Consider the following 25,204-nt stretch of genomic DNA (forward strand, 5'->3'; position numbering starts at 1 on the left):
AAAATCATTAAATGACATGAACTGCATCTTCGGTCACGTCGGCTGCCGAGGGCAGGAAGTGGCCGGCTTTGCCTTCGCTAAACCGAGCGTAGACTCGAGATCTCTCCGTTACGGCGGTCACGCTCTCACGAGAGGATGGAATTACATCACAATGACACCTACGATGTTTTCTGTTGCCTTTACATTGTATATGTGGACAATTCTTATGCATCGCATATGTATATTATCTGTAAATGTGTGTGTGTGTGTGTGTGTATGTGTGAACACGTGTGACGAATGCTCAGTGGAACGGTTTCTGGCCACAGCCCAATAGCACAAGATCAAAGCAGCTACTGTTTAAAAAATCTTTCCTCAAAATCCCGGAGAGAACTTCAGTGCAGAGAGAGCACAGCACACTGTATTCAAGGCAGAATAGTGCAGTGTGTAAGTAACAGTCTAGTAACTCGACAACTGGTGCAGCGTATACTTTAACTACAGGTTACTGGCACTGTAACAGGGTGTAGCTCATAGGAATCACAGCCTGTTTCTGAGTGGTGGTCTTTATTCAGAGGTGGACTTTATTCAGTTTGTGTGTGTTAGTGCAGGGTTGCCAACTTTTGATGTTCGCTTGGAGTGAGATTTTAACCTGGAGCCGGTGGTGAGTGTATTTTGCTGAGCGGGGGGGGTGGCGAACGTAAAATGGACACAGATTCAGTGTTATATCGCCGGTGGATGGCGCCAGAGCTAGCGAACTAGTAACGTATTGAATCATATATGTGGATCTGAGGTAAATAAACTGGATTTTTTTTTCGGCGTGAGATATCGGAAGTGTGGCGTGAGAGCGTGTGAAAACGGTCAAATGCGTGTGTCTCACGCTCAATGCGTGAGAGTTGGCAACCCTGTTAGTGTGTATTTTTGTGTGTGCTTGTGTGTGCAAACCTTTTTTAGCATGTTCAGAACTTTCAGAAAGAAAGTTGCTACACGTGGGAGTGAATGAAAAATGAAATGTGAACAGAAATAAAACTTTTCACATTTTCTTGGACAGGCCGAATCTATTATAACTCTATTAATACTCTATAATAATATATATTATAGTATGTCTGGGCAATTTTAGCTTAGTTAGCAAGCTAGCTAATTTAAGATAAAGATAAAATGACCTTACCACTTTTCATCCAGTGACTTTCTCAATTCTGTTTTAATTTGATGACTTAATATCGTTAGCCATGTTTACAGTATTAGAAAACTGTTCGTAAAATAAATATACCATCATTTGTTATGCCATCATTGATGAAGATTGATCAGTGTTCATTTTTCTGCATCCAGATTTTTATATGTATATCCATAAATTAATTTTGATTTTTATTGTACAACATCAACATCAAAAATACAGGTGCAAATTTTGTTTCACAAGTTCTCAGATAGGGACCATCAAGTTCTCAAGTTTTGCAACATCGTTACCTCCATATTTGTTCCCCAGTTGTCACGTTACAGCCCCGGACCCCTCCCTATGTATACATAGTCCATATATGTTATATATTCCTGTGGGTGTGGTTGTTTGTGTATGTGTTCACACGTCTCATTGGTCTAACGTGTTACACATGGGGCTCGTTATCTCCATTTTATGTTGACCACGTTTGTTGTTGAGTATTTGGCTATGTGCTATTCGTTCAGCCATAGTTTATGGAATAAAACTACGTGTTGTCTCCGCATCCTGCCTTACCTCGCCCGTGACAGTGGTGAGCTTTGGATTGTGATTGGCTCCCGTTTTTATTTCAATATCCTTTATCTTTCTTTCTCTCACTATCATCCTTGTCTCTTCTGTCCAAAACATTTGGGGTTTTGCCCTGAGAGTCCCTGAAAGCTTTTTTGGTTTGTTTTATGAAACAACCAGCTTGGCTTGTCCATGTTTAGTAAGGGGTCATGTTTCTGATTCAACTGATGTGCTGTTTCTACATGCTTTATGCTACTATTGGACACGGGGACTATATCCTGTTATCCTGGGTGATGTTCTTGATCTGATACTTAATGCTAAAGACATTAGCAAAACTCTCAAAAGCACATTCAGAATCCACTTTAGAGTTTAATTTACGTCTTCTGTGCATAAACTAATGTTAGAAAATCCCATGTCTAATTAAGACACACTTAAGCAGGCCATGTTCTAGTGCCTCTGCACTTATGAAGAGAACACACAGAACCACTGCAGTTCACCCCATACAGGCATAAAAACCTTTTGATTAAAGCCGTCATTCTGTATAGTGTGCTGCACTGAAGGTCTACCGAGCTGGTGTGGAGAACAGGTGGCTATTCCCAGACTGCATGTAAGGCTGGTGTGAGTGTCTCTGTGGTGGGTGGAGGAGGGATGGAGTGTCTCTGTGGTGGGTGGAGGGGAGGCGGAGTGTCTCTGTGGTGGGTGGAGGGGAGGCGTGGCCTTGGCCTAACCTGCGTGCTCTTCTCCAGCTCCAGCATGACACGCTCGTGCTGTTCAGCGATGGAGAGTGTAGCGGTGTGGACGCGCTGGTAGATCACCTCTCCCTCTCTTGTCTGGAAGGTGAACAGTCCCTCCCCCGTATCACACATTCTGTTAGAAGATGAGTCACAGTCACACTCAAAACTGCTGCCGCATTAAATTACACCTCCTGTTGAGGACGACAGTTTCAGCACTGACAAAACCAGGTGCCTTAACTTCCACCCGAGACAGTGTTTACTGTAGCACTTATTTAATGAAAACACAACAATTAAGGGACACTGGAGGCGGTTCATGGTTTGAATCCAGTCGAATCATTTATGTCGTCTACAGAGAAGCTTGACAGCTTAACACAAAAAACAAGACATTTCGAGAAGCACCCTCTGCTGACACGCAGTGGCATTAGCTCTGATCCTCTCCAGCATGGTCTTTCACATCTTCATCTCTTTGTCATCGGTGGATTAGGCCATCATGCTGGTCAGCAGAGCAGTCATCCAAAACAAACATGAGAACAGATGCTACCAGTAAACGTTATTAGCCGCGTACTTATGCACGGTGTCGTCATCATCAAACAATCGCCCATTGAATGGAGGGAAAATGGCTTCTTGTCCTTGGTTGTCAAAATCAGTGGTGCACACTGAACCCCTCTGATTGGCCAGGCTCAGCCAGTAGCTCCAACCAATCAACATCTCCAGGTTGAATCCACACAGCAGTCCCTCAAAGCGCATGTGCAATGGAGTGTTGCCATTGGGGTTGTCATGTTAACTCTGTGCCCAGCTCTTCACAAGAGCAAGAGGAATGAGTTCTTTATTCAGAGGAATGGGTTATTTATTTTTTAAATAAATAACCACTTCTCTTTTGCAGGTATCTAATGTTCCTTTATACACCACACACCCTAAGTGATTAATTTTAAAAATAAACATTTGTACTTTTACTGCCTTAAGTCCCAAGTGAGAGATCAAACAGCAGACGCTGCCAGGAAGACACGCAATGAAAAGATGAACCAGCGTACCTGCCAGATTCAAAGGTAAACCAGGTGGAGTCTCGACCGTATCGCCGCAGGGAGCAGAGGGGCCACATGACCAGTTTGACCCTGGTGTTGTGAACGTCCCACAGGTAGATGTTCTCCTGGGTTATCTGCATGGTGCACTCTCCGTAAATGTCCAGTTTTGGAGTGGGCATTAGATACACGTTAAATCTCTCTGGAACAGAGAGAACAGAACAGAACTTTAACTCATCAAGGTCCCATGTCAACACATTGTATTTTGAAATTCAATTGTCAAATATTATCAATATAGTAGTTGAAAGAGCCCCGAGTTTTTACAGAAAATCTGCCAGTAGATATTTACCATCCTTCCATTTAATTTGTTTACCCAGAAAGGTTCACGGCAGCTTCAGTATAGATTATGTGATGAAGAGGTTACTTAACGCATTCAACCATCACAGTACATAAATCTTCATGGAAGGTTTTTAAAAATTCCCAAAAGATTAATCCCACACAATTATTATTTTTTTTCCGCTTCATTATTTTCAAGCTGCACATTTTATGTGACTGACAATTTAAAAAATGTGAAGGTCAAAGTGCAGGTGCTATGAAGCTTCTATGGATGGGTGAAAACAGGCAGAGCCAGACTCACCCAACCGCATCAACTCTGAAGGGCAGAGTGCACCTCATGATGTGAATTAAGAGCTACTAATTATGTCTAATGTTTCAAAATACGGCACATCTCTTCCCAGAGAGAGCCAGTGTAATGCATGGGCTATTTTGGGAGAGAATGTGAAAAGTGTTTCTGATCCAATTACGGAAGCCCGTTAGGGAGGAGCTAACTGAACTGGGCTGGATGTTTCCTCTCAGCAGCAGGACATGTGACGTGTAATCATCAGGCTGACTTTAGCTGCTAAGATCACAATCACATTGTCCTTTTGTTCTGAAAGCAAATCTTTTCCATCTTTTCATGGGAGAAGGAACAAGGAGTCCTTGATCCTTGTTCAGGACGCACGATGTGTGCACATGCACACGCAAACACACCTGTGCACATAGACGCGCATGTGCACACGTGTGCAAAAATAAACACACAAACATGCACATGCACACATACATGTACACACGTGCATGTACACGAACATAAACATGTACCCACACAAGTAAGCACAGATACACACAAACAATCGGACACCCACAAATACGCATGCATAAACTCGCACACAAACACAGGTGCAGCCTATGTTAGTGGTGGAGACATTAGTTCAGAGTATGTCAGTGGTGGAGAGATTAGCTAAGAGTATGTTAGAGGTGGAGAGACTAGCTCAGACAATGTCAGTGGTGGAGAGATTAGTGCAGAGTATGTCAGTAGTGGAGAGATTAGTGCTGAGTATGTCAGTGGTGGAACGATTAGCATTGGTTGTCAGTGTTGGAGAGACTAGCTCAGAATATGTCAGTAGTCGTTTCTATTGCTAGTACCAGTTTCACTCACTGGAGCTTTAACCATTTATTTTGCTTTGTTTAAGAGCCATAATCTCATTAATCTCTATGACAAGCTTCATTATGACCCCCATCTCTGTGGCCCTCACTGGGACCATGAGGCAAATTCATTAACATGATATCAGCACAGCCAGCCAGGATCGTGCTCAACAAACACATTTGGTTCTTGTAATAGAATCAATTAGTGGCTACAACAGCAGAAGTGTCCCAAAAAGCCGAGCGTCTAATTGGATCCTCACCACTCTCTTCTCTCTGCACTCCGGCTGCAAGCAGGTCTGGCTCGCCGAGGCTGATGTCATTACACCTGCTGCCCAGACACTCCAAACACAGCAACTTACACCACTCCTCAGCCTCGAGCTCTGTGGAGACACACACACGCACACACATTCATACCAAAGACAAAAACATGGAGCTTTTTGAGTGCAGTCAAGAACAAAACATGCACTAATAACAAGCAGCAGAAAAAATCGATAGGATCGAGTCAGTAATAATGGAAAGTGTTTTTGAACACCAAACTGTTAATGAATGTTTGACTCCGCCCCCTCTTCCATCCTTTTCCACATCACTTGCATATAAAAAATGTTAATTTCCACATCATTTACCTAAACAGAGACAGGAGTCGGGATTATGCATTAAATTTAGAGCAATCAATAGTCTATTATCCAAACACCCAAACTGAGGTGCAACAAAGTTACTCAGAGGACGCTGGGTGAAACTATGTAGGGGAAACTGATGAATTCACTGCTCACTACTTCAAAAAGCCAGACACCATCAATCACTGCCAACCCAGCTCAGCACGGCAAATGGCAAAACCAGAATTATCGTGTCCTCTTCACTCTGCATATGTTTGTTGCTTTTACAGATTGCATCATTAGTAGTCACACAGACCGCACCATTAATAATCACACAGCACGCACCATTAGTAACTATATAGACTGCACCATTAATAATCAAACAGCATGCGCCATTAGTAACTACATAGACCGCACCATTAATAATCATACAGACCACACCATTAATAATCACACAGACCGCACCATTAAAAATCACACAGACCCCACCATTAATAATCACCCAGTATGCACCATTAGTAATTACACAGACTTCACCATTAATAATCACAGACCTAATCATTAGCAATCACACACTGCAGCATTAATAATCACACAGACTGCATATTAGTAATCAGACAGACTAGGCCAGCCGTGTCTGAGTCCTCTGTGTTCTGTGCTACTCTATGTGTTCAACAACTCTCAGCCCAATGAGCTGAACACAATCAAGTAGACCCCAAAGGGCTGAACACAGTCAACTGCAACCCAGCTTAACACTGCTGTATGATGGGAGGCTTCAACATGTTGCCTCTTTGAACACCAAGTGAACACGGCGTCCAGTAAGAACAGCTTTCACCTCGTCCAGAGCTACTTAAAACTGGATTTATTTATGCTGAATTGTTCCTGATAAAGTTGTATACCGAATAAACGTGTTTATTCTATGATTAGGGTCTTCTCAAACAACCAAATAAGTTATAGACTGCTAAAGGCTGGTTGTGTATGAGCACACTGGGATTCAGCAGTGCTGTTATGCGTCATGCATAGCTCCGCCCCCACTGTTTAGGATAGTCGTAGATCTTTCTTGTTTCAATCTTGTGTTCCAAGGTTTGTTTATTCATGTCATTTATGGTTCGTTCAGTTGTGTAGCTCCCTAGAATTATGTTCCCTGGTCTCCGTTGGTGTGTTGTAAGGTTATTCGTTGTTTAAGTCATCAGGTTGTTACGTTGTAATTTTGTTCTATGTTTATATTCCTGTTTTAGATGGTTTGTCATTTGTATTGTTTCTAATATAAATATCCCTTTTGAGTTTCACCCGTCGGGTTCTTGTTGTTGTGGTTTCTTCCCATGTACATGACGTAGTGTGTGAGAGTCCATGTGCCCTCCGTCCTCCGTAAGTCGCGTGCCCTCCGTCTCCAAGTTACCCTTCATAAAGGCAGAAGCCCGGTTAGCACCGACGCTAGCTCTGCTTTGCAAATGTGTCCCCGCTGTCACATTATGCATGTCTTTCCCCTCACCATGAGAAAGGGACCTTTTAAGAGTGTCTAAACACAGGAATTTGTGACTGTTTATTTGGATAAACAAACTGCATCCACACGGCATCCATCTCATCCTCTTCTATTCTTTCGCTACAGTGCACTTGAGCTGCAAAATTAATTAAATACATCAACCAGTGTTGCCGTTTTTAATTCTGCACTTTTAGGATGAGCACCTCCTGCCACAGTTAATACTGTTGTTTTACTAAGACTCTGATTAAGTCTCTAATTTTAATGACATTAGTATAATGAATTCCTCCCTCTGCATTTTAGCGGCACGTCTATTTTCTCTCTTGATATGGCAGTCTCACTGATCTCATGTCTTCCAGACAGACACAACACAGATCTGTGCACCTCATCTGCGCCTTCCAGAAGGAGAGCACTAGATATCTCCCCGTGTCCATCCACATCTGCTCCTCCAGCACAGCCACCTGCCACTTGTATTCGTGGGCCCTCCCATCCTGTCCCATGACCGTGGCACAGTGATCCTGGTTCACACTCACTGCTGCACTTACAACATGTTCCTGACAGCAGAGTCGTGGTCAAGCCAGTAAGGGAAACACTATACATTGATGTATGAGTTCACACGGCATGCACAGTGATCCAACCCTCTCCAGATGTCCTGAAGTGTTAATGTTGTGAAAAATCACTACAGCACATGAAGATCATCACCCTGGCAACAATCCTATTCATCAAGCATCATTAAAATTCACTATTCCTAGATGACACAGATTTGTGCTTTATTAGAAAAAGGTTTCCACAATTCCTTTACAAACCTGGAGATCTTCTATAAGATACCCTGAGACCCACCCTCAAAGGTATATCTATTATTTATGTTAAAATAATTTTTTTTAATGATTATCCTCGATAGACTCTGTAAAGATTCTTTGGGCAATTTAGGGGACGACATTAGTCAAACATTTGGGAGAAAGCTCTTAATAGAGGGGTCACAGACCCACTATCACCACTGGGAAGGTCTTGGCATTAACCACAGCCCCACTATCACCACTGGGACAGTCTTGGCGTTAACCTCTGCACATCGCCTGTCCCCCGTCCGTCCTGTGGCTCCTGTACATTCTTTACAGGCTGGACCTCTGGACAAGTTCTCAGTGAACTGTGGAGAGTTTTCAGGCACTGATATCAACTGCTTCCAGCTTATTGTGTCTGGATATCTGATGTCTGACAGGTCATATGTGTTTGTTTGGCTCTGATTTTATTCTTCCCATTCATCTGGTGCTGGAGTACCTGCCTCACCTGTGAAGGTATTGTGTGTCTGTTCTTCCAGTTTCTGCCTCATAGCTTCTGTCTGATTGGAGGACTTCCAGATATTTATAGCTGTTCTCCGGGTCTGTTATATGGTCTTGTGGTAGTTCAATTACCTCTGTCCTCACTACTTTTCCTCTTTACTATCAGCCAAGCACACTTATCAAACATTCTCCTTGCAGTAGATCCGTTCAGATGGTTCAGTGAGTCAGCACATCTCCGTCTTGACATTCAGTTTGATGTCCTCCACGTACAGGCCTGGTCTGATATGTCACTGGCCACTCCTGAATCTCCACCCATTCTTTCTGATGATCTGAATCTCCACCCATTCTTTCTGATGATCTGAATCTCCACCCATTCTTACTGATGATCTAGCTGAGAGGATTCAGGCATACGAAGAACAGCATTGGTGAACTCTGCATCTCCTTGATATACAGCACAGTTCATGCTCAACTGAGCAACAGTCATCTGCTGTGTTCCACTGAGCTAAGGATGGAGACGAATAATAAGCTTTACTTGTCCAACATGTTTCATATATAAAGGATTAAAGGACAAAAGAAAGACTGAACATTTTATCAACATAAAATCTAAGGGAAAATAAAGAGCTAATTAAAAATAAATGTAGTGATACAAATATTGAAGTAAAAACAACAATGTGTTTTGTTCAAATTGTTTTTTTCAGCTCTGTCATTATATATCTGATCTCTCTATATTCATGATTTTGGTGAATCAAAACAAAAGGTTGTCTGGTCATTGTTTTCTTTTTTTGAATCACTTGATCTCAAGGGACAATTTGACACATACAGAGACAGGAAGGACATTATGTATGGTGAATGTAATGCTTTAAAATCTAGGATTTTTAAACCTACTTAACATTGTCCTTAAAGACAATAGAAGCAAGTGTGATGACACTGATTAGATCTACTTGTCTGGCTCAATAGGTTAAAATTGGATGATATCTGCATAGCTGTGGAAATCAATGCCATGTAATATAGTAAAATGGCTACACGTATATAGAGAGAACAGGATGCTTCCCAGAATAGACACCTGCAGAACTCCATAAGGCATATCATATGTTTTACATTAGGGTTTAGGGTTAGCAGTTTTTTGTCAGTGCATGTCCACAGTCGAATTAGAAGATCTTCTATGAAGACCACTTCTGGCCAGATGTCTCTGGGTCCCACTGGGTTCTGAACTGATAGCACTGCTGTACATTTGCGATTTCAGGAGAGTAAGCATGGTGTGTCTTTCATCTGCTGCAGTACGTTTCCTTGGTGACCACTGTGTCTGCAGTCCTTAGTGTCTACAGTTCTCACTGTGTCTGCAGTCTTCACTGTGTCTACAGTTCTCACTGTGCCTGCAGTCCTCACTGTGTCTACAGTCTTCAAAATGGCCCATTGCATTGTGCTTCTTCTAAAGAGCGTGTGCAGCACATCTTAAAGCCCCAGTCTGCTCTGAAGTCTTTGCCTGGGAGACACATCGCTGATGCAGTAGGACGACCTTGTGCTGCAGTAGGACGACCTTGTGCTGCAGTAGGACGACCTTGTGCTGCAGTAGGACCAGCTTTTTTGTCTTGGTCTGCTCAGTCTTGCCATGGTGAAATTGTTTTCATACCTGCCTAAACGCTTGCCCAGTACACGCACGTAGATGTGCATACTATATTTGTATATATGCTATATTTTCTTTATTGTAATTTGTGCATTTAAATATTTACTTTTTCTTTGTCCACACTTATTTTATATGTCCTTTTATCATCCTGTTATGGGAGGATGTTTTGGTATTTGTGTGCACAGTTCTTTAGAAAACCAATAAACAGAGTTTTGGGAGCGTGAGACTGAAAATTGCATTTTTATGATATCAGATTTAATAAATATGACAGACCAATAAAATGATTTCAGTTGCCCTGATATGCTAGAATAATTCAACCCTGTAAGAATGAGATGAAAAATAATCAGTGTTAAATGCAATTAGTATATACCTTATATTTGTTTACATTCCTACCATCAGGAGCAGGTAAAAAAAACTGCTGAATGAAAGATGATAACTTTCCAAGAGCTTGTGAGTGAGTGAAAAAAGACAGAGAATTTATAGTGATATCAGCAGTAAGTTAAAGGTCTCCAAGTTAAGCAGTAACCGAATCACCTGTTGATACTTTATCCAGAGAGCATGAGACCCTTAGGCTAACCCTAACCCTGAACACTAACAATAACCTTAACCATAACACCTAACACTAACCGTAACCACTTACCCTAACACTAAACCTAACATTAACCCTAACACTACCCCTAACATTTACCTTAACACTTACCTTATCCACTAACCCTAACTCTAGAGAGCTCAGTTGGCCAAGCATGAACACAGTTATACTCAATACTCAAGTTTGTATTTGTGATGCATAAAACCACAAAATAAGCTAAAAGGAATACACGTCTGAGGTTAAAAGTCCCCAAAAAGCACAAGATAAAACAAAAAGAACAGTTAGAGGGGAGAACAATGACAGGAGAACAGTCAGAGGGGAGAACAGCAGAAGAATAGTCAGAGAGGAGAACAATGACAGGAGAACAGTCAGAGAGGAGAACAGCAGAACAGTTAGAGGGGAGAACAATGACAGGAGAACAGTCAGAGAGGAGAACAGCAGAACAGTTAGAGGGGAGAACAATGACAGGAGAACAGTCAGAGGGGAGAACAGCAGAAGAATAGTCAGAGAGGAGAACAATGACAGGAGAACAGTCAGAGAGAATAGCCGAACAGTTAGAGGGGAGAACAATGATAGGAGAACAGTCAGAGGGGAACAATGACAAAAGAACAGTCAGAGAGGAGAACAGCAGAACAGTTAGAGGGGAGAACAATGACAGGAGAACAGTCAGAGGGGAGAACAATGACAGGAGAACAGTCAGAGGGGAGAACAGCAGAACAGTCAGAGGGGAGAACAATGACAGGAGAACAGTCAGAGGGGAACAATGACAAAAGAACAGTCAGAGAGGAGAACAGCAGAACAGTTAGAGGGGAGAACAATGACAGGAGAACAGTCAGAGGGGAGAACAATGACAGGAGAACAGTCAGAGGGGAGAACAGCAGAACAGTCAGAGGGGAGAACAATGACAGGAGAACAGTCAGAGGAGAACAATGACAAAAGAACAGTCAGAGAGGAGAACAGCAGAACACTTAGAGGGGAGAACAATGACAGGAGAACAGTCAGAGGGGAGAACAATGACAGGAGAACAGTCAGAGGGGAGAACAATGACAGGAGAACAGTCAGAGGGGAACAATGACAAAATAACAGTCAGAGAGGAGAACAGCAGAACAGTTAGAGGGGAGAACAATGACAGGAGAACAGTTAGAGGGGAGAACAATGACAGGAGAACAGTCAGAGGGGAGAACAATGACAAAATAACAGTCAGAGAGGAGAACAGCAGAACAGTTAGAGGGGAGAACAATGACAGGAGAACAGTTAGAGGGGAGAACAATGACAGGAGAACAGTCAGAGGGGAACAATGACAAAATAACAGTCAGAGAGGAGAACAGCAGAACACTTAGAGGGGAGAACAATGACAGGAGAACAGTCAGAGGGGAGAACAATGACAGGAGAACAGTCAGAGGGGAGAACAATGACAGGAGAACAGTCAGAGGGGAGAACAATGACAGGAGAACAGTCAGAGGGGAACAATGACAAAATAACAGTCAGAGAGGAGAACAGCAGAACAGTTAGAGGGGAGAACAATGACAGGAGAACAGTCAGAGGGGAGAACAGCAGGCTGAAAGAACACAAGCTTTCAGGCTATCTGTATCCTAACCCTAACCCTAACCCTAACCCTAGATTCCTTTAATGGTTTTAGTGGATGGTTTTAATGGAGTTGTTTTGGGTTGTCAGTTGAATGCCCTAAACATGCTGGAGGAAGCAGCTCTGCTGAGTGGATGAGATCTTAGTGAGGTCAGGGATACATCGTGTAGCTGTAAGACAAGAGCACATTCTCTTGGTTCACCTAAAGGAGAGGGGTGACTGTGTGTGTGTGTGTGTGTGTGTGTGTGTGTGTGTGTGTGTGTGTGTTGGACCACGAGCACTGAAAAAATGATGGGAGGGAGAGGAAGCAGAGGGTCATGGGAGGTGTATTCCTGCCCACGGTGCCTGTGTGATTTGCTGGGGCTCCATATGGCCAGGCTCTGAGAGATGGGGCACCCTGGCGAACATGTAGCAGTGCCAGGAGGCACATGCAGAGTTCAGCATCATTACCACAGTGTCCTCATGCTACAACTGCACAGGTCGTGTGCCACCACGGACACGTCAAGGTCACTAACCACCGTCTGAGTAAACACATTCATTGCAAACAAGTCGAACAAGTCTCCATGTTATAAACGCCACTGAAAACAATATGCAGATGCGTATTGATGTGGAAGACAGTGCAGTGGAGATGAGCAACTGCTGTCCCACGGCGCTGCTCCTTATTCGGAGTCGTTGTTCAGTCCAGCACTGCGTCATGTCTTTCACAGTACTGCTTAAGACTAAATTCATCACACCTCTGTGAAGGAGGGGGACAGGTGTCCCGTCATAACAGACCTAGCCCCGCCCTAATTTACCTGACCCCACCCTAACTGACCTAGCTCCTCCCAAACTGACCTGGCCCCACCCTTTCTGTTTTATACACATTTCACTACATTGCTAGAAGCCTTTCATCCATTCATATTAATTATCATATGAATTTATGATGTTCTAGCTGAACAAAAACTAATTTCTTACTGCTACTTCAATTCTTTAAATTCAATATTAATTGACAATCTGTTTTTTTTTGCTTTTACTTTTCCTCTCTTCACACACATTATTATAATCCAGCTTCCGTCGTTTTCCCTGATGCTGTTGCTGAGGCATAGGCTGTGTCTCAGATGTGTGGGTTATGTCTCAGGTGTGTGGGTTATGTCTCAGATGTGTGGGTTGTGTCTCAGATGTGTTGGTCATGTCTAAGGTATTTGGGTTAGGTCTTAGGTGCATGGATTATGTTTCAGCTGCCTGGGCTATGTCTCAGGCGCATGAGTTATATCTCAGGTACATGGGTTATGTCTCAGATGCATGGGTTATGTCTGAGGCACATGGGTTATGTCTGAGATGTGTTGGTTATGTTTCAGGTGCGTGGGTTATGTCTTAGATGCATGGGTTATGTCTCAGGTGTGTGGGTTATGTATTAGATGTGTGGATTATGTCTCAGGTGCGTGGGTTATGTCTCAGATGCATAGGTTATGTCTTAGCATGGGTTATGTCTCAGATGTGTGGGTTATGTCTCAGGTGTGTGGGTTATGTCTCAGGTGCGTGGGTTATGTCTCAGGTGCGTGGGTTATGTCTCAGGTGTGTGGGTTATGTCTTAGATGCGTGGGTTATGTCTCAAGTGCGTGAGTTATGTCCCAGGTGCGTGGGTTATGTCTCAGATGTGTGGGTTATGTCTAAGGTGCGTGGGTTATGTCTCAGGTAGTACACATGCTCCTATTCTGAAGATTCCTCATTGAAATTGAAGTTCCACAGACCCTGGCGCATAACTGCAAATCCATAAATCAAGGTGTGGTTGTGGTTTAGACGGGCACTGAACTTTAATGAGCTGAGACGTTCTCATATCCTCCCCAGACTGCATGTCCTCCAATTGACTAACTACTCTGTATCCTCATGAGGGACTGAGCCCCCCCCACACACACTCCAATTAACCAGCAGTAAAGCATCATTCATTTTCCAGTCAAACGTGAGAAGGTGGGGTTTCCTCCTCTGTGTGTCCACCACACACCCTAACCCTCAATGGGGCGGAAGAGCTGCTGCAATTGATGTCATGATTTCCACTTACAAAGTATGAAAAGACCAAATCTCATATGAAGCCAGTAACTAATTACATGAGCTGTGAAAGTTGATGCCCACCCTGTGTACGTGAGAGACACTCAGACAGACGGATGCTCAGATAGACTGGCACTCAGACAGACGGACGTCAGACAGACGGATGCTCAGATAGACTGGCACTCAGACAGACGGACGTCAGACAGACGGACGCTCAGACGGGCTCCTTCCTCCGCTCTCACGTCTGCTGCTGCCTGGATGGCTCAGTTCTTTGTGTGGCTCCAGATTTAATGAGTGAGGCGTTCTGTGGAAGCAGCAAGGCTTACCTGACTCACAGGCAAATGTCTTGGACGTTTCATCGCAGAAGAGAATTGCTACAGCGTGTTTCTTGGTCTCGCGCGGCACTCTGGTAATGTTCTTGATGTTGTGGAGCTCGCTTATCTACAGAAACAAAAGACAAAACTCATTACCCAAATGAACACGAGAAACAACGACAGAATGCAACGAGGGAACACAACAAGAGAACGCAATGAGAGAAATGTAACGAGAGAGTGCAACGACAGAAGGCAACGAGAGAACGCAACGTGAGAGTGCAACGAGAGAACACACCGAGAGAACACACCGAGAGAACGCAACGTGAGAGTGCAACGTGAGAGTGCAACAAGAGAACACACCGAGAGAACGCAACGAGAGAACACAAGAGAACACACCGAGAGGACGCAACAAGATAACACACCGAGAGAACGCAACGAGAGAACGCAACGAGAGAACACACCGAGAGAACGCAACGAGAGAACACAACGACAGAACGCAACGAGAGCGCAACGAGAGAACACAATGTGAGAACACAACGTGAGAACGCAACGACAAAACGCAGCGACAGAACGCAACGAGAGAACGTTAGAATAAGCAAAAGCGGACCCATGCACAGAACACTGCCTGATGAGAACATAGCATATAAAAACATATATAAAAAAATATAAAAACATAACCCTCCTCTATTATAACTCGACAGAGACTGTTGTTTCGAGTAACCTGTTTTTGTCTTTAACCAAATGACATGATGTTTATGAACACACTAGAATCACTTTCACTTAAAGCTTTGATATAAAAGCTAATGACATGATTTCATTTTTACAGTATAAGCCTGGAAGAGATTTCCTCTTGAAAACATTTTACCCCCCTGGTTCGATTCAGGAAATGGCCACATGAAATACCGAAGTCCGAAGCTTTGTCTTTGCCTTCAGCAAAAATGCCCTACGGTAAAAAGGGTTTAAAGAAGCAGATTAAATAAAAAATTCAGATTAAAAAGGTCATGGCATACGTAGCATCCTCGTCTCCTGGTTCCTCCAGTCTCTCGGCTGTTGGGCTGGAACAGGAGAACCTGACATGTCAGTCTTCAGTGTGACACTAGCTCCTTAACTTCTCACAAAGACTGAGGTTTAGCAGCACCTTCTCCAGCTCAGCTAAAGGAGCATGCTTGACAGCACACCTTGTCTTTCCTCACCTGTCACTTGCAGGAGAACCAGGGCAGCGGCTGTATTTGTATATTTTGGGAGACACACACAACTTTAGCTGAGTTCTCCGACAAAAACAGCAGTTTTGCCTCCAATTCGCTGAAAGTTTTTTAAACCCTGAGCGTGTGGCCCCGAGTTCTTCTGCAGTGTATCAGTGGTGTCCTGGCTGCTCCCTCGGTCCTAGGCCTCCCCTCTGAATCTTCAGCATGTTCCACAACCTTACACCATCCTTTTAAACGCTTTCTAAACTGGTTCCATCAGGCTGCCACTGGAATGCGCTCCTCTGTTCTTGTATTTCATACGACTACCCTTATTTCCTGGGGTGAATGTTTGGGAGTCTTACTGTGTTTTTGCATGGGTATGGTAACCCAAGGGGTTGTTTTCCGCTTCCTGTTTAAAATAAAATGGCCATAAAAGAAGACTACACTACCCACAGCCCCCTGCTGTTTTGTGCCCAGAATTCATACCTGTTGGCATTGGCAATGAAGAGGAGAAACTCCACAAAAGGGGTAGAGTACTTCTGATGTGAGCTGAGGCAAACTCTGCAGGGTGCTAGTGATTTTGGAGGCATAAAGTCAAAAGCTGTGTGTGTGCGTGTGTGAAGAATGTATTTTATATCACTGTTTATGTTTCACAATATTCATATGCATCAGAATCCTTAGATTTGATATTTTCTTCAGAGCTATTTGAGCCGTGAAACTTAATAAAATCCAGAGACAGCAGAATGAAAGAAATCTACACAGCAAGAGGATGATTTAGAGTCCCACACACACACACACACACACACACACACACACACACACACACACACATTTAAAAACAACCCTCAGGTTTGTTCTACACATGCTAAATGCCAGCCTAAGCCCCCTGACGCCACGGGGATTTTGAAGAACAGTTTTCCTTATCCAAAAGAAACGACTAGAAACTCCAGAAAGTCAGTATTGTGCTGTTAGACTGTCCATGAGGCTGAAGTCACAGAGAAGGGGTTCCTCAAACCTGCAATCATTACATTCACATTTACAGCACTAAGCAGGTGCTCTTATCCAGAGTGACTTACACAAGTGCTTTGTCTTTTGCTTTTAGAATGGTACCAAATGTAGGGTCGATTTAAACGGAACAGAGATTCTGATATGTGCGCGAAGGGTTCAGTTAATCAACAGCAATGCAGGATCAGTGCTCATTTACAGTAAATACTCCACGAATAGATGAGTCTTCAATCTGTGTTTGCAGACAGCAAAGGACTCTCCTGTTCGGACAGCCAACGAGAGACGGTTCCTCCATCTGGATCCAGGACAGAGAAGAGCGTCAGTGCTTGGAGTCATGGAGCAGGGTGTCCACCGGGCTGGAGGCATGGACACATCAGAGAGCATTTGGGACAGCAGCAGTGCAAGAACATGGTGGAGTGGAGCTGTTCATCTGTGAGTCTGAGGGTCTCACTCCTCATCTTCACTCACCATGGTTGCATAGCAGTTCAGATGCTGAGCTATGATCCTACATGTTCTCGAACATCTTCTCATCTTGGGTAATTTATCCTCACGTCCTCCCAAGCAACATGAGGTATCGGCCAGGTCAGCAGACACATCCAAGAGATGCTTGGTTTAATTCTGTGGATTAAGTTACTTTGTCGTTGTCTTGTCACCTAGATGACCCCATGAGGCGTCGTCCAGAGGTTTGAGGAGATCACGTCTAGACCCCGAAGCGAGAACTGAGCAGTGTATAATAAACCATGCAGTGCCAGTTTCAGTTGTGCAGTATGTGGGAAGTCTGCTTGAGGAAACATGGAGTCATGTAGGTGTGACATCTGTGTGTGTGTGTGTGTGTGTGTGTGTGTGTGTGTGTGTGTGTGTGTGTGTGTGTGTGTGTGTGTGTGTGTGTGTGTGTGTGTGTGCAATAGAGAGAGAATACTCCATTACTGGCAATGGCTGTTTCATGAAGTGGTTAAAACCAAGATGAATCTGCTCTTAAAGCTGCTCTAATCGATTTTATAGTTCTGTTAACATCCCTCACCGCTGCCCCCCCCCCACCCCTTATAATATGGGATTGTCCCATATTGAGAAGTAAAAGCCCTTGTCCTCGCAGTGAATCAATAAAGGATGAGACTCTTCTGTAGTTTCACACATGCACATCATCATTTTCAGTGTGAAACCACAGGGGAGAAAGGAAATGCAGTGCATGTGTGAACCCTCCCTTCACACGTACTGTGTGTCAGAGGGCGGGGCGAACGAAAGTTGTTGAGCGGGGGGGGGTTGAACGTAACATTCAAATGGGTGGTGAACGTAACACTCGTCTGAAAATAAATTCTCCGGTTTAAAATATAGTCTCCCGTTAAAATTTTTTTGGCATTTGGGTCCGTATCCAGTTAATCAGGAATGTGATTGGGTCCGGACAGGACGGCGTTCGGGTCTGGATCCGGACCGCGGTCCGCCATTTGGTGATACCTGATTTAGGGTATTAAAGATCTCAATTAAATGTATTGATAAATGTACATGGGATAAGGCCTATTTCATTTTCATTCATGCAGGAGCTCAGTACGAAACAGACCTGATTGGAGCTCCAAACTACTAGTGAGAGTGGCAGTGTGTTCACTTCTACTAGTGCATGAGTGTGTTCACTTCTACTAGTGCAGGAGTGTGTTCACTTCTACTAGTGCAGGAGTGTGTTCACTTCTACTAGTGCATGAGTGTGTTCACTTCTACTAGTGCAGGAGTGTGTTCCCATCTACTAGTGCAGGAGTGTGTTCTCTTCTACTAGTGCAGGAGTGTGTTGCCATCTACTAGTGCAGGAGTGTATTCTCTTCTTCTAGTGCAGGAATGTGTTCCCTTCTATTAGTGCAGGAGTGTGTTCCCATCTACTAGTGTGGGAGTGTGTTCCCTTCTACTAGTGTGGGAGTGTATTCTCTTCTACTAGTGCAGGAGTGTGTTCTCTTCTACTAGTGCAGGAGTGTATTCTCTTCTACTAGTGCAGGAGTGTGTTCACTTCTACTAGTGCATGAGTGTGTTCACTTCTGCTAGTGCAGGAGTGTGTTCACTTCTACTAGTGCAGGAGTGTGTTCACTTCTACTAGTGCAGGAGTGTGTTCCCATCTACTAGTGCAGGAGTGTGTTCACTTCTACTAGTGCAGGAGTGTGTTCCCATCTACTAGTGCAGGAGTGTGTTCTCTTCTACTAGTGCAGGAGTGTGTTGCCATCTACTAGTGCAGGAGTGTATTCTCTTCTTCTAGTGCAGGAATGTGTTCCCTTCTATTAGTGCAGGAGTGTGTTCCCATCTACTAGTGTGGGAGTGTGTTCCCTTCTACTAGTGTGGGAGTGTATTCTCTTCTACTAGTGCAGGAGTGTGTTCTCTTCTACTAGTGCAGGAGTGTATTCTCTTCTACTAGTGCAGGAGTGTGTTCTCTTCTACTAGTGCAGGAGTGTATTCTCTTCTACTAGTGCAGGAGTGTGTTCTCTTCTACTAGTGCAGGAGTGTGTTGCCATCTACTAGTGCAAGAGTGTATTCTCTTCTTCTAGTGCAGGAATGTGTTCCATTCTATTAGTGCAGGAGTGTGTTCCCATCTACTAGTGTGGGAGTGTGTTCCCTTCTACTAGTGTGGGAGTGTATTCTCTTCTACTAGTGCAGGAGTGTGTTCTCTTCTACTAGTGCAGGAGTGTATTCTCTTCTACTAGTGCAGGAGTGTGTTCTCTTCTACTAGTGCAGGAGTGTATTCTCTTCTACTAGTGCAGGAGTGTGTTCTCTTCTACTAGTGCAGGAGTGTGTTGCCATCTACTAGTGCAGGAGTGTATTCTCTTCTTCTAGTGCAGGAATATGTTCCCTTCTATTAGTGCAGGAGTGTGTTCCCATCTACTAGTGTGGGAGTGTGTTCCCTTCTACTAGTGTGGGAGTGTATTCTCTTCTACTAGTGCAGGAGTGTGTTCTCTTCTACTAGTGCAGGAGTGTATTCTCTTCTACTAGTGCAGGAGTGTGTTCACTTCTACTAGTGCATGAGTGTGTTCACTTCTGCTAGTGCAGGAGTGTGTTCACTTCTACTAGTGCAGGAGTGTGTTCACTTCTACTAGTGCAGGAGTGTGTTCCCATCTACTAGTGCAGGAGTGTGTTCACTTCTACTAGTGCAGGAGTGTGTTCCCATCTACTAGTGCAGGAGTGTGTTCTCTTCTACTAGTGCAGGAGTGTGTTGCCATCTACTAGTGCAGGAGTGTATTCTCTTCTTCTAGTGCAGGAATGTGTTCCCTTCTATTAGTGCAGGAGTGTGTTCCCATCTACTAGTGTGGGAGTGTGTTCCCTTCTACTAGTGTGGGAGTGTATTCTCTTCTACTAGTGCAGGAGTGTGTTCTCTTCTACTAGTGCAGGAGTGTATTCTCTTCTACTAGTGCAGGAGTGTGTTCTCTTCTACTAGTGCAGGAGTGTATTCTCTTCTACTAGTGCAGGAGTGTGTTCTCTTCTACTAGTGCAGGAGTGTGTTGCCATCTACTAGTGCAAGAGTGTATTCTCTTCTTCTAGTGCAGGAATGTGTTCCATTCTATTAGTGCAGGAGTGTGTTCCCATCTACTAGTGTGGGAGTGTGTTCCCTTCTACTAGTGTGGGAGTGTATTCTCTTCTACTAGTGCAGGAGTGTGTTCTCTTCTACTAGTGCAGGAGTGTATTCTCTTCTACTAGTGCAGGAGTGTGTTCTCTTCTACTAGTGCAGGAGTGTATTCTCTTCTACTAGTGCAGGAGTGTGTTCTCTTCTACTAGTGCAGGAGTGTATTCTCTTCTACTAGTGCAGGAGTGTGTTCCCATCTACTAGTGCTAGAGTGTGTTCCCTTCTACTAGTGTGTGAGTGTGTTCTCTTCTACTAGTGCAGGAGTGTGTTCTCTTCTACTAGTGCAGGAGTGTGTTCCCTTCTACTAGTGTGTGAGTGTGTTCCCTTCTGCTAGTGTGTGAGTGTGTTCCCTTCTGCTGGTGCAGGAGTGTGTTCTCTTCTTCTAGTGCAGGAGTGTATTCTCTTCTACTAGTGCAGGAGTGTGTTCCCATCTACTAGTGCAAGAGTGTGTTCACTTCTACTAGTGCATGAGTGTGTTCACTTCTACTAGTGCAGGAGTGTGTTCACTTCTACTAGTGCAGGAGTGTGTTCACTTCTACTAGTGCAGGAGTGTGTTCACTTCTACTAGTGCAGGAGTGTGTTCACTTCTACTAGTGCATGAGTGTGTTCACTTCTACTAGTGCAGGAGTGTGTTCACTTCTACTAGTGCAGGAGTGTGTTCACTTCTACTAGTGCAGGAGTGTGTTCCCATCTACTAGTGCAGGAGTGTGTTCACTTCTACTAGTGCATGAGTGTGTTCACTTCTACTAGTGCAGGAGTGTGTTCCCATCTACTAGTGCAGGAGTGTGTTCTCTTCTACTAGTGCAGGAGTGTGTTGCCATCTACTAGTGCAGGAGTGTATTCTCTTCTTCTAGTGCAGGAATGTGTTCCCTTCTATTAGTGCAGGAGTGTGTTCCCATCTACTAGTGTGGGAGTGTGTTCCCTTCTACTAGTGTGGGAGTGTATTCTTTTCTACTAGTGCAGGAGTGTGTTCTCTTCTACTAACGCAGGAGTGTATTCTCTTCTACTAGTGCAGGAGTGTGTTCTCTTCTACTAGTGCAGGAGTGTATTCTCTTCTACTAGTGCAGGAGTATGTTCTCTTCTACTAGTGCAGGAGTGTATTCTCTTCTACTAGTGCAGGAGTGTGTTCCCATCTACTAGTGCTAGAGTGTGTTCCCTTCTACTAGTGTGTGAGTGTGTTCTCTTCTACTAGTGCAGGAGTGTGTTCTCTTCTACTAGTGCAGGAGTGTGTTCCCTTCTACTAGTGTGTGAGTGTGTTCCCTTCTGCTAGTGTGTGAGTGTGTTCCCTTCTGCTGGTGCAGGAGTGTGTTCTCTTCTTCTAGTGCAGGAGTGTATTCTCTTCTACTAGTGCAGGAGTGTGTTCCCATCTACTAGTGCAAGAGTGTGTTCCATTCTACTGGTGTGTGTGTTCTCTTCTACTAGTGCAGGAGTGTGTTCTCTTCTGCTAGTGCAGGAGTGTGTTCCCTTCTACTAGTGTGTGAGTGTGTTCCCTTCTGCTAGTGTGTGAGTATGTTCCCTTCTGCTGGTGCAGGAGTGTGTTCTCTTCTTCTAGTGCAGGAGTGTGTTCCCTTCTACTAGTGCAGGAGCGTGTTCTCTTCTACTAGTGTGTGAGTGTGTTCTCTTCTACTAGTGCAGGAGTGTGTTCTCTTCTTCTAGTACAAGAGTGTGTTCTCTTCTGCTAGTGCAGGAGTGTGTTCTCTTCTACTAGTGTGTGAGTGTGTTCTCTTCTGCTAGTGCAGGAGTGTGTTCTCTTCTACTAGTGTGTGAGTGTGTTCCCTTCTGCTAGTGTGTTTGTTCCCTTCTGCTAGTGCAGGAGTGTGTTCTCTTCTTCTAGTGCAGGAGTGTGTTCCCTTCTATTAGTGCAGGAGTGTGTTCCCATCTACTAGTGCAGGAGTGTGTTCCCTTCTATTAGTGCAGGAGTGTGTTCTCTTCTACTAGAAGTTCCCTTCTACTAGTGTGTGAGTGTGTTCCCTTCTACTAATGTGGGAGTGTGTTCCCTTCTACTAGTGTGTGAGTGTGTTCTCTTCTCCTAGAAGTTCCCTTCTACTAGTGTGTGTGTGTTCCCTTCTACTAGTGTGTGAGTGTGTTCCCTTCTACTAGTGTGCGAGTGTGTTCCCTTCTACTAATGTGTGAGTGTGTTCCCTTCTACTAGTGTGGGAGTGTGTTCTCTTCTACTAATGTGTGAGTGTGTTCCCTTCTACTAGTGTTTGAGTGTGTTTCCTTCTACTAGTGTGGGAGTGTGTTCCCTTCTACTAGTGTGGGAGTGTGTTCTCTTCTACTAGTGTGTGAGTGTGTTTCCTTCTACTAGTGTGGGAGTGTGTTCCCTTCTACTAGTGTTTGAGTGTGTTTCCTTCTACTAGTGTGGGAGTGTGTTCCCTTTTACTAGTGTGGGAGTGTGTTCCCTTCTACTAGTGTTTGAGTGTGTTTCCTTCTACTAGTGTGGGAGTGTGTTCCCTTTTACTAGTGTGGGAGTGTGTTCCCTTTTACTAGTGTGGGAGTGTGTTCCCTTCTACTAGTGTGGGAGTGTGTTCCCTTCTACTAGTGTTTGAGTGTGTTTCCTTCTACTAGTGTGGGAGTGTGTTCCCTTCTACTAGTGTGTTAGTGTGTTCCCTTCTACTAGTGTGTGAGTGTGTTCCCTTCTACTAGTGTGGGAGTGTGTTTCCTTCTACTAGTGTGTGAGTGTGTTCCCTTCTACTAGTGTTTGAGTGTGTTTCCTTCTACTAGTGTGTGAGTGTGTTCCCTTCTACTAGTGTTTGAGTGTGTTTCCTTCTACTAGTGTGGGAGTGTGTTCCCTTTTACTAGTGTGGGTGTGTGTTCCCTTTTACTAGTGTGGGAGTGTGTTCCCTTCTACTAATGTGTGAGTGTGTTCCCTTCTACTAGTGTGGGAGTGTGTTCTCTTCTACTAATGTGTGAGTGTGTTCCCTTCTACTAGTGTTTGAGTGTGTTTCCTTCTACTAGTGTGTGAGTGTGTTCTCTTCTACTAATGTGTGAGTGTGTTCCCTTCTACTAGTGAGGGAGTGTGTTCCCTTCTACTAGTGTGGGAGTGTGTTCCCTTCTACTAGTGTGTGAGTGTGTTCCCTTCTACTAGTGTGAGAGTGTGTTCCCTTCTACTAGTGTGTGAGTGTGTTCTCTTCTCCTAGAAGTTCCCTTCTACTAGTGTGTGTGTGTTCCCTTCTACTAGTGTGTGAGTGTGTTCCCTTCTACTAGTGTGCGAGTGTGTTCCCTTCTACTAATGTGTGAGTGTGTTCCCTTCTACTAGTGTGGGAGTGTGTTCTCTTCTACTAATGTGTGAGTGTGTTCCCTTCTACTAGTGTTTGAGTGTGTTTCCTTCTACTAGTGTGGGAGTGTGTTCCCTTCTACTAGTGTGGGAGTGTGTTCTCTTCTACTAATGTGTGAGTGTGTTCCCTTCTACTAGTGTGTGAGTGTGTTTCCTTCTACTAGTGTGGGAGTGTGTTCCCTTCTACTAGTGTGGGAGTGTGTTCCCTTCTACTAGTGTTTGAGTGTGTTTCCTTCTACTAGTGTGGGAGTGTGTTCCCTTTTACTAGTGTGGGAGTGTGTTCCCTTCTACTAGTGTTTGAGTGTGTTTCCTTCTACTAATGTGGGAGTGTGTTCCCTTCTACTAGTGTGTGAGTGTGTTCTCTTCTCCTAGAAGTTCCCTTCTACTAGTGTGTGTGTGTTCCCTTCTACTAGTGTGTGAGTGTGTTCCCTTCTACTAGTGTGCGAGTGTGTTCCCTTCTACTAATGTGTGAGTGTGTTCCCTTCTACTAGTGTGGGAGTGTGTTCCCTTCTACTAGTGTTTGAGTGTGTTTCCTTCTACTAGTGTGGGAGTGTGTTCCCTTCTACTAGTGTGGGAGTGTGTTTCCTTCTACTAGTGTGTGAGTGTGTTCCCTTCTACTAGTGTTTGAGTGTGTTTCCTTCTACTAGTGTGTGAGTGTGTTCCCTTCTACTAGTGTTTGAGTGTGTTTACTTCTACTAGTGTGGGAGTGTGTTCCCTTTTACTAGTGTGGGAGTGTGTTCCCTTTTACTAGTGTGGGAGTGTGTTCCCTTCTACTAATGTGTGAGTGTGTTCCCTTCTACTAGTGTGGGAGTGTGTTATCTTCTACTAATGTGTGAGTGTGTTCCCTTCTACTAGTGTTTGAGTGTGTTTCCTTCTACTAGTGTCTGAGTGTGTTCTCTTCTACTAATGTGTGAGTGTGTTCTCTTCTACTAATGTGTGAGTGTGTTCCCTTCTACTAGTAAGGGAGTGTGTTCCCTTCTACTAGTGTGGGAGTGTGTTCCCTTCTACTAGTGTGTGAGTGTGTTCCCTTCTACTAGTGTGGGAGTGTGTTCCCTTCTACTAGTGTTTGAGTGTGTTTCCTTCTACTAGTGTGGGAGTGTGTTCCCTTCTACTAGTGTGTGAGTGTGTTCTCTTCTACTAGTGCAGGAGTGTATTCTCTTCTACTAGTGCAGGAGTGTGTTCTCTTCTACTAGTGCAGGAGTGTGTTGCCATCTACTAGTGCAAGAGTGTATTCTCTTCTTCTAGTGCAGGAATGTGTTCCATTCTATTAGTGCAGGAGTGTGTTCCCATCTACTAGTGTGGGAGTGTGTTCCCTTCTACTAGTGTGGGAGTGTATTCTCTTCTACTAGTGCAGGAGTGTGTTCTCTTCTACTAGTGCAGGAGTGTATTCTCTTCTACTAGTGCAGGAGTGTGTTCTCTTCTACTAGTGCAGGAGTGTATTCTCTTCTACTAGTGCAGGAGTGTGTTCTCTTCTACTAGTGCAGGAGTGTATTCTCTTCTACTAGTGCAGGAGTGTGTTCCCATCTACTAGTGCTAGAGTGTGTTCCCTTCTACTAGTGTGTGAGTGTGTTCTCTTCTACTAGTGCAGGAGTGTGTTCTCTTCTACTAGTGCAGGAGTGTGTTCCCTTCTACTAGTGTGTGAGTGTGTTCCCTTCTGCTAGTGTGTGAGTGTGTTCCCTTCTGCTGGTGCAGGAGTGTGTTCTCTTCTTCTAGTGCAGGAGTGTATTCTCTTCTACTAGTGCAGGAGTGTGTTCCCATC

General features: G+C 44.2%; 1 protein-coding gene across 2 annotated transcripts in view; it reads right to left on the reverse strand.

The window, feature by feature from the left end:
- dok6 (docking protein 6) overlaps window positions 1-25,204 on the reverse strand; it is a 76,474-nt gene that overhangs the window by 6,810 nt on the left and 44,460 nt on the right. For both annotated transcript variants that reach the window (XM_077012860.1, XM_077012859.1), the window contains exons 3-6: window positions 14,403-14,517; window positions 5,165-5,284; window positions 3,456-3,645; window positions 2,419-2,557 (exon numbers count right to left, since the gene is read on the reverse strand). In XM_077012860.1, coding sequence (XP_076868975.1) covers window positions 2,419-2,557; window positions 3,456-3,645; window positions 5,165-5,284; window positions 14,403-14,517 — 564 coding nt within the window. The remainder of the gene's footprint in view (window positions 1-2,418; window positions 2,558-3,455; window positions 3,646-5,164; window positions 5,285-14,402; window positions 14,518-25,204) is intronic.

This window comes from Brachyhypopomus gauderio, chromosome 7 (assembly GCF_052324685.1).
Source record: "Brachyhypopomus gauderio isolate BG-103 chromosome 7, BGAUD_0.2, whole genome shotgun sequence".
Classification (NCBI taxonomy): Eukaryota; Metazoa; Chordata; class Actinopteri; order Gymnotiformes; family Hypopomidae; genus Brachyhypopomus; species Brachyhypopomus gauderio.